The sequence below is a fragment of the Paroedura picta genome, chromosome 2 (genome assembly GCF_049243985.1).
Source record: "Paroedura picta isolate Pp20150507F chromosome 2, Ppicta_v3.0, whole genome shotgun sequence".
NCBI lineage: Eukaryota > Metazoa > Chordata > Lepidosauria > Squamata > Gekkonidae > Paroedura > Paroedura picta.
The window spans coordinates 131,413,154-131,430,000 of NC_135370.1; the positions used below are offsets into that span (position 1 = coordinate 131,413,154).

At 42.7% G+C, this 16,847-nt stretch overlaps 1 protein-coding gene across 2 annotated transcripts in view; it reads left to right on the forward strand.

Annotated features, from left to right (window-relative positions):
* The first annotated feature begins 2,013 nt into the window (after positions 1 to 2,013).
* LOC143830358 (cytosolic phospholipase A2 epsilon-like) overlaps positions 2,014 to 16,847 on the forward strand; it is a 49,142-nt gene continuing 34,308 nt past the window's right edge. The window contains exons 1-3 of one of the 2 annotated variants that reach the window (XM_077322777.1): positions 2,014 to 2,091; positions 7,413 to 7,485; positions 11,218 to 11,354. In XM_077322777.1, the coding sequence (XP_077178892.1) occupies positions 2,062 to 2,091; positions 7,413 to 7,485; positions 11,218 to 11,354 (240 nt within the window). In that variant the 5' untranslated portion in view covers positions 2,014 to 2,061. Of the gene's footprint in view, positions 2,092 to 7,412; positions 7,486 to 7,808; positions 7,927 to 11,217; positions 11,355 to 16,847 lie in introns of those variants that run through there. The other variant, XM_077322778.1, reaches the window with a different exon arrangement.

Genomic DNA, 16,847 nt, shown 5'->3' on the forward strand with positions numbered 1-16,847 from the left:
TAAAAAGTCATCCACCAGCTCTTGTATTCCAAACAACCCTGGCTATAGTCAATATCTGTAAATTAGCTCTTTACTATTTATTTATTGGATTTATAGCCCGCTGCTCTTAGAAACTGGCTCGCAGCAGGTCACACAAACAATCCAGACATTCTATGTGAATGTTCAAAAATGTTTTATGTAAACCGCCCAGAGCCGTAGGGAATGGGGTTTAAATTTAATAAAGATAATTTAATAAAGATAAGTGTAAAGTTCTGCATCTGGGTCAGAAAAATGAAAAGCATGCCTACTGGATGGGGGACTCGCTTCTAGGTAACACTGTGTGTGAACGAGATCTTGGGGTACTTGTGGACTGTAAACTAAACATGAGCAGGCAGTGTGATGCAGCGGTAAAAAAGGCAAATGCCATTTTGAGCTGTATCAACAGAGGCATCACATCAAAATCACAAGATGTCATAGTCCCATTGTATACAGCACTGGTCAGACCACACCTGGAGTACTGTGTGCAGTTCTGGAGGCCTCACTTCAAGAAGGATGTAGATAAAATTGAAAGGGTACAGAGGAGAGCGACGAAGATGATCTGGGGCCAAGGGACCAAGCCCTATGAAGATAGGTTGAGGGACTTGGGAATGTTCAGCCTGGAGGAAAGGAGGTTGAGAGGGGACATGATTAGCCCTCTTTAAGTATTTGAAAGGTTGTCACTTGGAGGAGGGCAGGATGCTGTTTCTGTTGGCTGCAGAGGAGAGGACATGCAGTAATGGGTTTAAACTTCAAGTACAATGATATAGGCTATATATCAGGAAAAAAATGTTCACAGGCAGAGTAGTTCAGCAGTGGAATACGCTGTCTAAGGAGGTGGTGAGCTACCCCTCACTGGCAGTCTTCAAGAAAAGGTTGGATACACACTTTTCTTGGATGCTTTAGGATGCTTAGGGCTAATCCTGCGTTGAGCAGGGGGTTGGACTAGATGGCCTGTATGACCCCTTCCAACTCTATGATTCTATGATTCTAAACAAACAAACAAACAAATAAAAAACAATACATCCCCATCAAACCCCCAATTAACTACATTTACAGCAACAGATGGCAAAAACATAACCTTCCTTAAACAGGAAGGGCCTTATGAGGGCAGCATGGAGGGAGATCAAACTGTGCCAAGGTGTCCAGGTGCTGAAATACCAAGGGGGACCTGTCTCGTCTGCTCTAGCACTGGACTCAAACTATACTTACTAGTGCTTGCATGTCAGAGTCACATTCTCTTTATAGTCACATTCTCTTTATAGCTGTGCATCTGCAATGTGATACCAATTATGTACATTTATAGATACCAAGACCTATGTTCGAAAAGCAAGTTTTGTGGTTCCAGAGACTTGTAATACAGGTATTGTTGTTGGATGGTTAAATTACACCTCCGCTTTTGATGTAGCAGGTAATTAAATAAAAACAGTCTATGGGTCAAACCTGTCTTTGGCTTTCTAACTTCGCTCCTGGGATTTGTCATGTAACATTGAATGCAAAAACAAAGTTAATTTGAAAGCTGGTGATCACCCAGTGCTCTAAAGTATGTTCCTTGGTTATGACCTATCTTCTGAAGCTAACTGGTATGCTTTCAAGATTACACTTTAATACTGTACAATAACTTAAAGAAATTACTGCAGACAGAGTTGTATGGTGGGCTTTTGATCAGAAAGTCACTGTGAGTCAGAAAGAACTTGACAGAACCTAACAAACACTTTAATAAACTATATATATTATCCTTAAAAAAATCTATATAGTATTCTCAGCATTTTCATTCTGTCAACCCTGGAACCTTCAATGATTTTTCTTTACTCTGAGACAGGCTCCAAATAACAACCTAAGGAAGTGGGTGGAACAAGAAACATTTTTTGTTTCCAAAATGAGAGGAGGTGTGGCTCTGAATCACTTTGGAAATAGCTGTCCATCCACCTCTTCTGGGTTAGGCAATAAATGTGTTTCAGTATATTTAAAGAGTCACCAGCAGCCCTGGATTTTTGTCCTTGGCTGCCATCAGGAACATCAGCCCATTGGTGCACAGAAAATACAATGGATGCATGTGGAAGTTCATCACATCTGGTAAGCAGTCATGGCTATTCTTGTTCAACTAAATGAAACATAAAGCTGATCTTGTGTGCCTTTTGAAAATTTATATAATTTTATTATATTTGTCACTGACATACTTCTCAAAAATGTGGAGGGGATAAGTTATATCCATACTGCAAAGCTGATGGTTTTATGATAGGCTAACTGTTATGACTTCCTTCAGAGAATTCTGGGGACTGGAGTTTGGCACAAAGGCTCAGAATTCCCTGTTCCCAAGACCACTCTTCCCAACATTTTGGGGTGATAGTAATATGCTATTAAAACCAGTTGAAATGCATATATATCCTCAGTCCTGGGGTATTCATGCTGAAAACTAAAGCTGTCTCATGACAATGTGGATGGAAAGACAATCCCAATATGAGCAGAGGTACACTAGCTAACATTTAGCTACCAAGACCAATTAGTGCTGGTTTTGAGTTGAACTGTTATGGACTTAAATGGTCTAGCCCAAGGATACCTTTCACCATAAATGGCATCCACCACTTTTGAGATCTTCCAAGGTTACTCAGCTTTGGCTTCTCTCACAGATGTAGGCAACTGAAAGCAGAGATTTTTGGGTGACTAGTACCTTCCATATGGAAACCTTTTCTAATAGAGTCTCACATGGCTAGAATTAAAATGGAGACTAGAAGAAGTGTTTCTGATGAGTCAGTTTATCTTGCTGATGAATGATGTAAAGGTTTTCCGCTTTTTATTGCTGCAGTGCTTTTAATATTTCAACTGTCACAATGCAATTTTGAAATAACAATAATACTAAGATGTAGTGCAACAGTTAACTATTTTGCACACATCACTCTTGAACCTGTGTAGGGAGAAATTAAAAGGATAGACGAAGATCAAGAAACGAAAGCTCTGTCACTGGTCAGCTAAGTCACAACAATGTTGAGGACTCCTCAGATGAGGAAGGGATCAGCACTGTCGGCAGAGTTAAAATTTTATTTATTTATTTATTTTATTTAGATTTCTATACTGCCCATTTCTTTGCAGCTCTGAGCAATTTACATTGAACATTATATAATACAAATTACATGGAATGATATATAGTACCAACAGTATGTAACATGAACTTTCATAAACAGTATGTAACATAAACCACATTCTAAATAACAATTAACAAATAACAAAAATAACAAATTTGCAAATGATCAAAGCAAAGAATGGAATAGTTTATTGTGAAGACAAACAACTTTGTGTAGACAGGAGAGAGTCAGAGACCTAACTAACTGTTCTGACTTATCTGTAGTCATTCTGTTCAGCTGCTGTTCTGGAGGCAAGCAGGAGAACAGTATGTTCAAAGCAGCCGGACGTATCTAAAGAGCCTATCAGAATACTGTAAGAGAATATTTGAAAAATTCTAGGAAGTTCCTATTCTAACAATGATAAATATCCATTTCCTCCAAAGCCCCCTGCAAAACATTCTTTCTATGCTATTGAGTCATGCACACTGCAGATCTTGCATATTCCAACAATCATTACCAGGCAAGAGGCAGCAGAAGCTGACAAACAAGAGAAGGGTGCAAGCATGCCAGAACCTACAGTCAAGAGCTTGTACAGAGTCATCTCTACCACCCAACTCTGATCTAGCAGGTGAAATCCAGCTACCTGTTTCCAGCCCTCCAGGATCACCTGCTCCATTAGAGAAGTGAAGGCTCAGGCTTGGAAGTACTCATTGACTAGATGTCAGCTACATGCTGAAAGTGATATTACTTTTATTACATGCCGAAAGTGTTATTATGATGTATTGTAAGCCGCCCGGAACCCTCAGGGAAAGTTAGCATATAAATTTGAAAAATAAAATAAAAAATTTAAAAGATAAGTTGTTACAAGATTAAGTCTCAGCAGTCCGTACTTAATTATAAATCCTCTTGATGGATTTTGTGAAGTGTAGACACAATATGAGCTATATGCTGACACCTCCTTGCTTGATTCCTGAAAGCCAGAACAGACTCTTGTGCCTGCCTGACCTCTGGAATCCTGAACCTTGAACTAAAATGACTGTTTCTTGGCTTTGGTTATTTTGGAAAACAGTGAAGGTCACTGCAATCTGTTAATCAGAAAAGATATAAATATATCCATAAGCATAATAACCATAAACATAACTATCTTTAACCATAATAAAGTTTAAGTTTTATGCAGGCAAATCATCCCTACTTGCTTGGCCCTCCCTGGGGGGTGCCACAAGTAGGGAGAATGCACTCTCCAAATGAGGGCTAATGATGTGGCTTAAATGTTCTCATCTTCCTCTTCTGCTTGCTGGTGGAAGAGGAGCTGGCCTTCTTGAAAGACCTTAATGTTGGTAAGTTGCCCTATCCTTAGCCTTTTCCCATTCTTCATCTCCTCCAGGCAAGGGAGGGAAGCCACCTGCTTTTTTTGCCTCCTGTATTGGCTTCAGATTTCAGCTCTGTGCCAGAAGGAACCACAGACGAGCTGTCAGGAAGGCAAAGGGAATCAGTATTTCAAAAACAGAAATTCAGGCAACCCAAGAGCATAAGCAGAAGGAGCTGGTCACAGGTTGGGCCCACAACCCAGGCCTCCCAGCCCTAAATTAATACAGACTATCAGCAGCCTCTCAGTCTTCATTCTGTGATGACTCACCGGCTTCTGCAGTTAGCAACTATCTTGTTAATGTGGTGCGGTATCTTTTATTTATTTATTATATTTATATACTGCCCTCCCCGGGGGCTCAGGGCGGTTTACATAATAACATAAGAACAATACATGGAACAGTCTTATAAAACATTTGAATAACCATGCAATAATAACTGATAATTGTAAACATATAACATTATAATTGTATAACCAATAAACAATACAGCGTTGCAACATACAAACAGGTCCAGAGTGTATAGTTGGTGTTCTGAGGGGGGGCAAGGAGCAGGGGCCCTTTGGTCACTGTTGGTTATATATATCTGGTCTCAACCAAATGCCTGGTGGAATACCTCCTCCTTGCAGGCCCTGCAGAACTGTTTAAGCTCCGTCAGGGCCCTGATCTTCTCCGGGAGCTCATTCCACCAGGTGGGGGCCAGAACAGAGAATGCTCTGGCCCTGGTTGAGACCAGGTGGACTTCTTTAGGGCCAGGGACCTTTAGCTGGTTGGTAGCAGTGGAGCGCAGGGCTCTTTTGGGGGCATAGGCAGGGATGCGATCCCTCAGGTACACTGGGCCCTGACCGTGTATGGCCTTGAAGGTAATTACCAGAACCTTTAGTCTGATCCGGAATTCAACTGGCAACCATTGCAGTTGATGGAGAATGGGCCGGATGTGGGACCTCCATGGTGTTGCAGTGAGGATCCTGGCCACTGCATTTTGAACCAGCTGTAGCTGGGGCTGGCCTGCGTAGAGCGAGTTACAAAAGTCCAGTCTAGAGGTGACCGTTGCATGGATCATTGTGGCTAGGTGTTCCGGGGCCAGGTAGGGCGCTAGTAGCTTGGCTTGGCGGAGGTGGTAGAATGCCAGCCTCGCTACCTTTGTGATCTGGGTTTCCATTGTGAGGGAAGTGTCCAGAATCACGCCTAGGTTCCTGGCGGAGTGAGCCATAGAGAGCTGCACACCATCCAGGGCAGGCAGGCACACTTCCTCACATGGGCCCTTCCTACCCAGCCACAGGACCTCCATCTTTGAAGGATTGAGCTTCAGACAACTCTGCTTGAGCCATCTTGTCACTGCTTCTAGGCAGCTGGCTAATGCTTCTGGGGGAGAGTCAGGGCGGCCATCCATCAGGAGGAAGAGCTGGGTGTCATCTGCATATTGATGGCAACCCAGTCCAAACTTCCGTACCAGTTGTGCAAGAGGGCTCATAAAGATGTTGAATAGGATAGGGGAGAGGACCACTCCCTGTGGGACTCCACAAGTAAGTTGTTGGCGGTCTGATGTTCTTTCTCCTATTGCTAACCTCTGTCCACGATCCCGGAGGAAGGAGATCAGCCATTGAAGGGCTGTCCCTCGTATTCCGGCATCGATGAGGCGGCGAGCTAGTAGCTCATGATCGACTGTGTCGAATGCTGCTGTCTAGTAATATCAGCAGTGCCGACTCGCCTAGTTCCAACTGGTGATGGAGGTCGTCCATCAGGGCAACTAGCACTGTTTCTACCCCATGGCCAGGCCAGAAACCTGACTGGGATGGGTCTAGGACCGAAGCTTCTTCCAGGTATTCCGTCAGTTGGTTTGGGACTGCCCTTTCAATCATCTTCCCCAGAAACGTTAAATGCGAGACGGGTCTGTAATTGTTAGGCTCTCGCGGATCTAGAAATGTTTTTTTCAGCAGTGGAATTCTCCCGTTGTGAGAAACTGGAGCTATCTTCCAGCACATAGCTGGCATTGGTTAATTGGCTCAGGTGAGCCAGATGGACTAACAAGCTGCAGCTGAAAGCTATGCAGAGCAATTAGAAGCTCCTGCAACAACTTTGGAGTCTAAGCCCTGGTTTGTCTGTAGCTCTGTTGGTCAGAGATCTCTGCCTCTTGAACATCTGGCTGAAAGATGTGGGGGGTGGGAAGGTGGCAGCTCACCCTTCTGTGTCCTGTCTGGCCTGGCCTTTGGAAGATGTGGGGTTCAATGGGAAGGTAGGTCCAGTGGTGACCTGTGTAGACACTGTTACACGGGGGAGGGTTGGAGGGACAGTGGCCCTTCGAAGCAGCTCTTTTCTCCAGGAGAAATGATGCCTTCCTTCCCTCCTCCCCCCCTCCCCCTTTCTTTCTCTCTTTTTCTTTGTCTCTTTCTTTTTCTGTCTTTCTTTCTTGCATTTTCCTTTTCATTCCCCCTTTTCCTCCCTTCTTCAATTTCTCCCTTTCTCTTTCCTTTCTTCCTTTCCCCCTCCTTTCCTCCACCCCCTCCCTCTCTTTCTCACACTCTTTAATCTTGGAACCCCCAACTTAGAGCAATGTTCACCAAAGCAAAAATATGTGCAAATGCTATACATTGGATCTTACATAATAAGGGGGTGGGGGCATTTTCCCAGAGTCATGCTAGTTGGAATGCTAGCTCAACATATTTCTGTTATGGGCAAATCAAAAGTGTTTTCATTGATCAGAAAGCATTAATTGCGGTAGGTTATTTTTAAGTGCTTTCTGTGTTTGGTCTTAATATTGCAAATATTAAGCAGCCCTGTCAGAGTTCTCTCAGCCCTACCAAGGTCACAGGTTGTCTGTTGTGAGGAGGGGAGGAAACTGTAAGATGCTTTGAGATTCCTTTGTGCAATGAAAAGCAGAATAGAAGAACCAACTCTTCTTCCTGCCATTTCCTTCCCTACATGCATACGACTTAGAATTTTTAGTTTTTTTCATGTCTTTATTTTGCAGGCAGTGACATCACCTTGTCATTTGCTCACAGTAAGAGTGATAAGAGCAAAGAATATCCGACGAGCGGATACTTGTGAGTATCTTTATTATTCTCGCCTACAAGTGGGGAGCTAACAAGAAAATGCATTTTCTTGTTCGCTCCTCTCCCTATCCCTCTTTTTACCTCTTCAATTAATATTAAGCCATTATTGGCATTCTGTTCCTTCCAGGGCTCATTTAGTCCATATCAAGCTTGGTTTGTTTGGTGTGATTTCCTTTTTTCTAATGTACAACTCTTGTCTTTTCATACTTAGGGCGCCCTGCAGCTATGCAGAGACTCCTTTTATGTCTGTAAGTTGGCAGGTTTGCTGATTCACACAGTGGCTTTACTCTTGGAGCAGAAGTGATGGACTGATGATAGGACAAATTTAACCGATGAAGAGCGCTGTCAATATTTATTTGGTAGAGAAGAAATGGACAATGGCTGTGTGAATATCTAGCTTGTTCAAAGCACCGAGTCAAAACAGGTTCCTAGGTAATCACCTTGTTTTTGCATTTTCTTCCTCAGTGACTCAATGTGTTTTCAATGTTAACAAAAAATGAAGTTACAACCCAGTATATAATACACTATATAATACATTAACATCTAATTGTTTCCAATTACGTATAACATCATGTAATTGTGAACATTCAAGGTGATTACCTAGGAACGTGTTTTCACTCAGTGCTTTGAATGGACTGGTTAATCACATAGCTATCGTCCCTTTCTTCTCTGCAGATTTTTGGACTGACGGGTTGTTCATAAATGCAATATTTATTTGGTGACAAGGAAAATTTGTTTAGTTTCCTCATGGACAATAAGCCCTGAGCATTTATGAGATTAGGGCAGTATAAAAATCTAATAATGAATAAAATTGTTTTAAATCTATGGACATTTTTTTTTAAGTGAAAAGAAATATTTGACTCAAGAACTAATTATCTGAAGACATTTCTATCTCCAGTTTGCTGAAGCTTTTCTTCTATAGAGATGTTTTATTTTTGTGGACAGATGATTGCCTCTGTGAGTGGCAGAGCAAAAGTGCTTTAAGTTATTGATTTAAAATAAGTACCATGGACGTTGGTATGGTCCTTATATGATTTTAGTGAGGGAAACTAACATCGATAAACGCCTACTGTTTCTGATGCATGAACTGCACTCAGGCACCCACACAAAAATTAGGGTAGGTGCTTCAGGCTCTCTAACTAATGAAATTGCAGTAAGGAAAGGGGTAAAGCAGGGGTGTGTACTAGCCCCTCTGCTTTTCAATATTTATATCAACGATATAGTTCAAAGACTATCGGGCGCAGTATTTGTACCCCCTTCTGTTGGTCAGCAAAAGGTCTCTATCCTGCTTTATGCAGATGACATGGTCCTGGTTTCCCATACAAGAGTTGGTCTGAAAAAGCTACTTAACAACTTGGGTACTTATTGTAAGGAAGAGTCCCTTTCCATCAACTACACAAAAACAAAAGTTATGGTGTTTAGGAAAAGAACTAAAAAATTTATCTGGAGTATAAACAATATTCCTATAGAAATATATTCCTATAGTACATTTAAATATCTTGGAATCACTTACAGTGAGACCCTAAACTGGAATGCCCACCTTGCAACTATAAAGGCCACCTTGCAACTATAAAGGCCTCTGGTCTCTAAAAATCATTGGAGCCATTCTGAGATTTTATTATACCAGGGGAGGGTTTCTAGTTGACCCAGCTCTAAAGCTCTTTGCAGCCAAGGTCATTCCTCACCTACTATATGGCATTGACATCTGGGGCTGGAAAGAACAAATAATCAATAGCTTGGAGCCCATTCAGAACTTTTTCTTCAGACGCATCCTGGCTCTTACAAAAGGGTCCCCTGCAGCCCTGATGAGGGCAGAGCTTGGTTTTCCCTCACTCAAAGCCCATGCCCACTTAGCTATTCTGAAATCTTGGAAGAAAGACATCACAACCAAATTAGATTCTTTAAGCCATTAAAGTTTTAAGCTCTTATTGAGCAAAGACAGGACTCGGTCTGATTTTTTTAGCTCCATTCTTTCACGCTATACCATACCAGATGACTTACTGCATACATCAGCCAATATTTCTGATTTACGTGATTGGGTGTTCAAAGCTGACTCACTGATTGACCACTCTTCACTACAGCTATCACAAGCAGCCCCATGGTATAAAACAATTTAAAAAGACCATTCTAGAGCATCATATTTAGTAAATATAACAACACGTAATCTTAGAATAGCCCTAACATCTTTGCGGTTTGAAATGATGCCATCAGCCATGCTCTCTGGGTGATATCTCCGAATACCCACAGTCCAACACCTGTGCATATGTGGAAATCCATCTGTGGAGGACCTGCCCCCCTATATTTTGGCTTGTCCCCCATACTCCGAACCCAGGGGCAAATTCCTTGCAAAGTTATTACCAAACTCTATTTCTGATTTTAACAAAGTCACCTATCTGTTATTAGATGTCGACCCCTATATCTCATATAGGGTGGCACTTTTTGCTCTGGCTGCCAGGAAGATTCGAGCTAATGCATTTTTACAGGAGCCTCCACCTTGATACACCATTTTATCCCTTTTATTGTAACTTAGTTGTCCATGTTTACATTTTTAGGTACACAATATTGGAGAAATATTGTTTTATTTATTTATATTTGTGCCATATTGTTTTAATTGTGTTTTGTAATGTCCTTTGGCTACATACAATAAATGTTATCGTATCGTATTGATTTTAGTGGACAGGATGCACAAGGATCTAGGGCAGCCTTTTTCAACCTTTGGACTATGGAGGAGCCCCTGAAATAGTTTTTTGGGCTCCAAGGAACCCTGTAAGTGATGTTAGCTTTCCTGTCATCACCCCACTCCATAGGCCTCCCAATGTGCTCTATAGTAAATTCTGACAGATTCAGCATGAATTCTCCACCAGCATTGTTCTAGATTTCTCCCAGCCTTCTTTAGGTCATTCATCTCCATGAAATAAACCAGGAAGCTGGGTTCCTCCCTAAGGGATGAATATTTTCCAGTAATCCATTCAGATTTAGCAAATCATAATTTTTAAAACTTCAGAATTCAGAATATATTAGCAAATTACAGAATGAGTAAAAAAATAAGGAAGCTAATATTTTAACTCCAGATTTCATATTCTGGCAGGTTATGATCCCAAAATTAGATGTGAACCCAGCACACATTACTGACAGATCTAATTATCAGTGTGGTTCCATCAGTGGGGTCTTAATCTTAACATTGGGACTATGTAGATAGAAAGTATATATTTCTATATTTTTGGGAAATTCTGGGTTGTACAAAAATCCAAATAGGTTTAAAAAATGAAGGGGATTTTAAATCCCCCCCCCCAAAAAAAACCCCAGAGGACCATGGCCTGTGCTTGCACCACTGGCCAGCCTTTATCTGTTCTCCTAATAGTAGAGACAACAGATAGATGGCTACATGGCAAGTGAATGGAGGATGAGGAGCTAGAACTCCTAACTACCACCGGTTTATGAACTGCAGATGTGGCAGTAATGCAGGTGGGCAGGAATGGAGCAGCAGGAACTGTAAAGGTGGTGCTGATGTGGGTGAAGGAGGAGTGAAAGTGACTCCCACTGCCATCCCTGCTGTGCAAGCTGTGGAACAAGGGCCATGTGGGGGGCAAATTTCCCCCCAAGTCATGTAAGTCCCGCACATTTAGACATGTTAAGAAAATAGATGCAATACCTACTGTCCTGTTGCAAGTTTGTTGTGCCTGCTGTTACATTGTTATTTGTGCATTTCTCTCCTCCCAACAGTAAGCCATACAGATTGTTACTTGAACCTGTGGCTTCCAACTGCTTCTTCCGTACAATTCCGAACAAAGGCTGTTGACAATTCCAAAGATCCAGTCTGGAATGAAACTTTCCATTTCATGGTCCAGAGCAAAGTAAAGGTAAGAAGCCAATTATTCTCTCTATCTTCCAGCTAAGGATATTCCTGTCGTCACACTGTAACCTGTGTTGAAACTGATTTTTCAGGATTTTGAGGTAGGAAAAAGTCTGACCTCGAAAATAATCGTATTCTATTTCTGAATGAAAATGTTTTATTTTAACTCAAAATTATCTGAAAACATTTAAATATATTTCACAATTATCTACTTCATGAGCACAACAATTCTAGTGAGACAGTTTTTTTGTAATATCTTATTGTTGTTGTTGTTATGTGCGAAGTCGTGTCCGACCCATCGCGACCCCATGGACAATGATCCTCCAGGCCTTCCTGTTCTCTACCATTCCCCGGAGTCCATTTAAGTTTGCACCTACTGCTTCAGTGACTCCATCCAGCCACCTCATTCTCTGTCGTCCCCTTCTTCTTTTGCCCTCGATCGCTCCCAGCATTAGGCTCTTCTCCAGGGAGTCCTTCCTTCTCATGAGGTGGCCAAAGTATTTGAGTTTCATCTTCAGGATATGGCCTTCTAAAGAGCAGTCAGGGTTGATCTCCTCTAGGACTGACCGGTTTGTTCGCCTTGCAGTCCAAGGGACTCGCAAGAGTCTTCTCCAGCACCAGAGTTCAAAAGCCTCAATTCTTTGACGCTCGGCCTTCCTTATGGTCCAACTTTCGCAGCCATACATTGCAACTGGGAATACCATAGCCTTGACTAAACGCACTTTTGTTGGCAGGGTGATGTCTCTGCTTTTTAGGATGCTGTCTAGATTTGCCATAGCTTTCCTCCCCAGGAGCAAGCGTCTTTTAATTTCTTTGCTGCAGTCTCCATCTGCAGTGATCTTGGAGCCCAGGAAAATAAAATCTGTCACTATCTCCATTTCTTCCCCATCTATTTGCCAGGAATTGAGAGGGCCGGATGCCATGATCTTTGTTTTCTTGATGTTGAGTTTCAAGCCAACTTTTGCACTCTCCTCCTTCACCCGCATCAACAGGCTCTTTAGTTCCTCTTCACTTTCTGCCATTAGAGTGGTATCATCTGCATATCTGAGGTTGTTGATATTTCTCCCTGCAATCTTGATCCCAATTTGTGACTCCTCTAATCCCGCATTTCTCATGATGTGCTCTGCATATAAGTTAAATAGGCAAGGCGACAGTATACAGCCTTGCCGAACTCCTTTCTCAATTTTGAACCAGTCAGTGATTCCATGTTCAGTTCTCACTGTTGCTTCTTGGCCTGCATATAAATTTCTCAAGAGACAAATAAGATGCTCTGGTATTCCCATCTCTTTAAGAACTTGCCACAATTTGTTGTGCTCCACACAATCAAAGGCTTTAGCATAGTTAATGAAGCAGAAGTAGACGTTCTTCTGGTACTCCCTAGCTTTCTCCATGATCCAGCGTATGTTCGCAATTTGATCTCTAGTTCCTCTGCCTCTTCGAAATCCTGCCTGTACTTCTGGAAGTTCTCGGTCCACATATTGCTGGAGCCTAGCTTGTAGAATTTTGAGCATAACTTTGCTAGCATGAGAAATTAGTGCAATGGTGCGGTAGTTTGAACATTCTTTGGCATTGCCCTTCTTTGGGATTGGAATGTAAACTGACCTTTTCCAATCCTGTGGCCATTGTTGAGTTTTCCAAATTTGCTGGCATATTGAGTGTAGCACTTTTACTGCATCGTCCTTTAAGATTTTGAATAGTTCAACTGGAATGCTGTCACCACCACTAGCTTTATTGTTGCTCAGACTTCCTAAGGCCCATTTGACTTCACATTCCAGGATGTCTGGCTCCAGGTCAGTAACTACCCCACTGTCATCAGGGATATTAAGCTCGCTCTTGTATAGTTGTTCTGTATAATTTTGCCACCTTTGTTTAATCTCTTCTGCTTCTGTGAGGTCTCTACCATTTTGGTCCCTTATCATACCCAACTTTGCATGAAACGTTCTCTTCATATCTCCAATTTTCTTGAAAAGATCTCTGGTCCTCCCCATTTTATTGCTTTCTTCTATTTGTTTGCACTGTTCATTTAAGAAGGCATTCTTATCTCTTCTAGCTTTTCTCTGGAATTCTGCATTCAATTGGGTGTATCTTTCTCTTTCTCCCTTGCTTTTCACTTCCCTTCTCTCCTTAGCTATTTGTAAAGCTTCCTCAGACAGCCATTTTGATTTCTTGCACTTCTTTTTCTTTGGGATGGTTTTAGTTGCTACCTCTTGTACAATGTTGCGAACCTCTGTCCATAGTTCTTCAGGCACTCTGTCTATCAGATCTAATTCCTTAAATCTATTTGTCACCTCTACTGTGTATTCGTCAGGGATATGATTTAGTTCATACCTGAGTGGCCTAGTGCTTTTCCCTACTTTCTTCAATTTAAGCCTAAATTTTGCAACAAGAAGCTCATGATCTGAACCACAATCAGCTCCTGGTCTTGTTTTTATTGACTGGATAGAACTTTTCCATCTTTGGCTGCAGAGCACATAGTCAATCTGATTTCTGTGTTGACTGTCTGGTGATGTCCATGTGTAGAGTCGTCTCTTGGGTTGTTGGAAAAGAGTGTTTGCTATGACCATTGTATTCTCTTGACAAAATTCTACCAGCCTGTGCCCTGCTTCATTTTGTACTCCAAGGCCAAACTTGCCTGTTATCCCGGTTATCTTTTGGCTTCCTACTTTAGCATTCCAATCCCCCATGATGATAAGCACATCATTTTTTGGCGTTGCTTCAAGAAGGTGTTGTAGGGCTTCATAGAACTGATCAACTTCATCCTCTTCAGCAGCAGTGGTTGGGGCGTAGACCTGGATCACTGTGATGTTGAATGGTTTGCCTTGGATTCGAACTGAGATCATTCTGTCATTTTGGGGATTGTATCCCAAGACTGCTTTTCCTACTCTCTTATTGATTATGAAGGCTACTCCATTTCTTCTGCGAGATTCTTGTCCACAGTAGTATACCTGATGGTCATCTGAATTAAATTCACCCATTCCTGTCCATTTTAGTTCACTGATTCCTAAAATGTCGATGTTCAGTCTTGTCATTTCTTGTTTGACCACGTCCAGCTTACCTTGATTCATGGATCTGACGTTCCAGGTTCCTATGGAATAAAAATCTTTACAGCATCGGACTGTCTTTTTGCCACCAGTTACTTCCACAACTGAGCGTCCTTTCGGCTTTGGCCCAGTCGCTTCATTCATTCTGGCGCTACTCGTACTAGCCGTCTGCTCATCCCCAGTAGCATATTGGACACCTTCCGACCTGAGGGGCTCATCTTCCGGCGTCATATCGTTATACCTATTGGAACTGTCCATAGAGTTTTCATGGCAAAGATACTGGAGTGGTTTGCCATTTCCTTCTCCAGTGGATCACCTTTTGTCAGAGCTCTCAGCTATGACCTGTCCGTCTTGGGTGGCCCTGCACGGTATAGCTCATAGCTTCACTGAACTACGCAAGCCCCCTTGCCACAACAAGGCAGCGATCCTTGAAGGGGGGTAATATCTTATACAGATCACCAATATTAGAAAAAATTCATATGGTAATTATTAACTCCATTGTTTATGTTTATATGGGGTGCCATGGAACAGCTTCATCCAGCTGGTCTGACCAAAAGTAACGTAACTAGAGCAGAAGTGATAAGGACCTGTCATGGTTACCAAACATGAACCCAAGAAGCTGAGGCACCAGTGGCCTATTGAGGTCAGGCGGCTTCAGACCGCTCCTGGGTGAATCAGTGGCATTGAACCCTTTCCAATACAGCTTGCAACCTGGCCACAAGGTAGGGATAGCACTGGTTGTTCTGACAGATGACCTCTGTAGACAGTTGGATCAAGATGGTTTGGCGCTGTTGGTTTTACCGCAATATTCAGTGTAGTAGATCATGAGCTTGCTGATGCAGGGATATGGGGGACACCCCTGCAGTGGCTGACCTCCTTTTTCCATGGTTGGGGATGGAGAGTTGCTACCAGAGAGGAACAATTGCACCACTGTGAACTCCAATGTGGAGTTCCTCAAAGCACGATTCTTTGCCTGAGACATTTCAGCATCTTCATGTGCTATTTAAGCCAGGTTGTCTGGATGAATGGGCTCAGATGTGGACTGGATGTACTATACAGATAACACCCAGCTCTACCTGCTAATGAGTGGCCAGCCACATACTCCCTCCTAATCGTTAGCCTAGTCTAGGATCTGTGGTGGACTGGCTCCAGCAAAGCCGCCTGAAGCTCAGTTCCCTGAAGATGAAGCTCCTGTGGCTGGGTAGAAAAAACCCCAGATCTCCTTACTCTTGCTGGGGTGCAGCTTCAGGTAGATCACATTGTCAAGAATTTGGGAGTTATCTATGGAGGTGCAGGTCACCAGAGTAGCCCATCAGGCATTTCCCCACCTATTTCAGGCAAAGCTACAAGCACCTGGCCCCTGAGCACCTAGGCATCTCCAGGCAATTGTTTCCTCCAGGTTAGATTACTGTAACTCACTCTATGTGGTCCTTCCCTAATTCCTGACCTGGAAACTACAGCTGGTACAGAACACTGCTGCCCGGGGCATTAGAAGGATGCATGGAGAGGTATCATATGATCTGTTAGGGGGAGGAAGGAATTACCTAGTCTGACTGGGAACAGCTCTCCAGGGTTTCAGGTACAGTTTTCAGGTATATTCAGTACTACCTGGTCATTTTTAACTGCAGATGCCAGATTTAGGAACTTCTTGCAAAGTAAGTGTTCCACACTGAGCCATGACATGTCCATGAATACCATCGCTCCTATTAAAAAAGACTATCAAGATCTGGGGAGGAAGCTCAAGCAAATGGGGGCACAAGTGGTATTCTCTTCAATCTTGCCTGTCAAGGGAAGAGGAATGCGTCGGGAGAAGAAGATAATGGAGGTGAATCAGTGGCTGTGTAGTTGGTGCCGGCAGGAGAGATTTGGTTTCTGGGACAATGGGAAAGGCTTTCTTGAGGAAGGCCTACTAGCACCTGATGGACTGCACTTATCAAAGCTGGGGAAGAATGTGTTTGGCAGGAACATTCATGAGGAGAGCTTTAAACTGAAGCCACGAGAGGAAGGAGACGATCAACATAGGGAGTGTAAGGAAGGAGAACAATCGGGGGCAGCCCAACTGGTAAGGCCAGCTCATAGGGAACCAAAAGTAAAAGGATTCAGATGCCTTTATACTAACGCCCAAAGCATGGGTAATAAGAAGGAAGAGCTAGAACTTCTCATGCTGATGGAAAGGTATGATCTAGTAGGCATCACAGAAACTTGGTGCAATGATTCTCATGACTGGAATGTAATGGTGGATGGATATGAACTGTTCAGAAAAAAACAGAATAGATCGAAGAGGTGGAGGAGTGGCACTGTATGTGAGGAAAGGGCTTACCTGTCAGGAAATTCTAGTGAAGGAGAGCATATCTACAGTGGAAAGCATCTAGGTGAAAATAAGTGAGGGGAAAACAAACCCTGTGGTGGTTGGTGTCTCCTACTGACCGCCTGACCAACGAGAGGATATGGATGCTGCA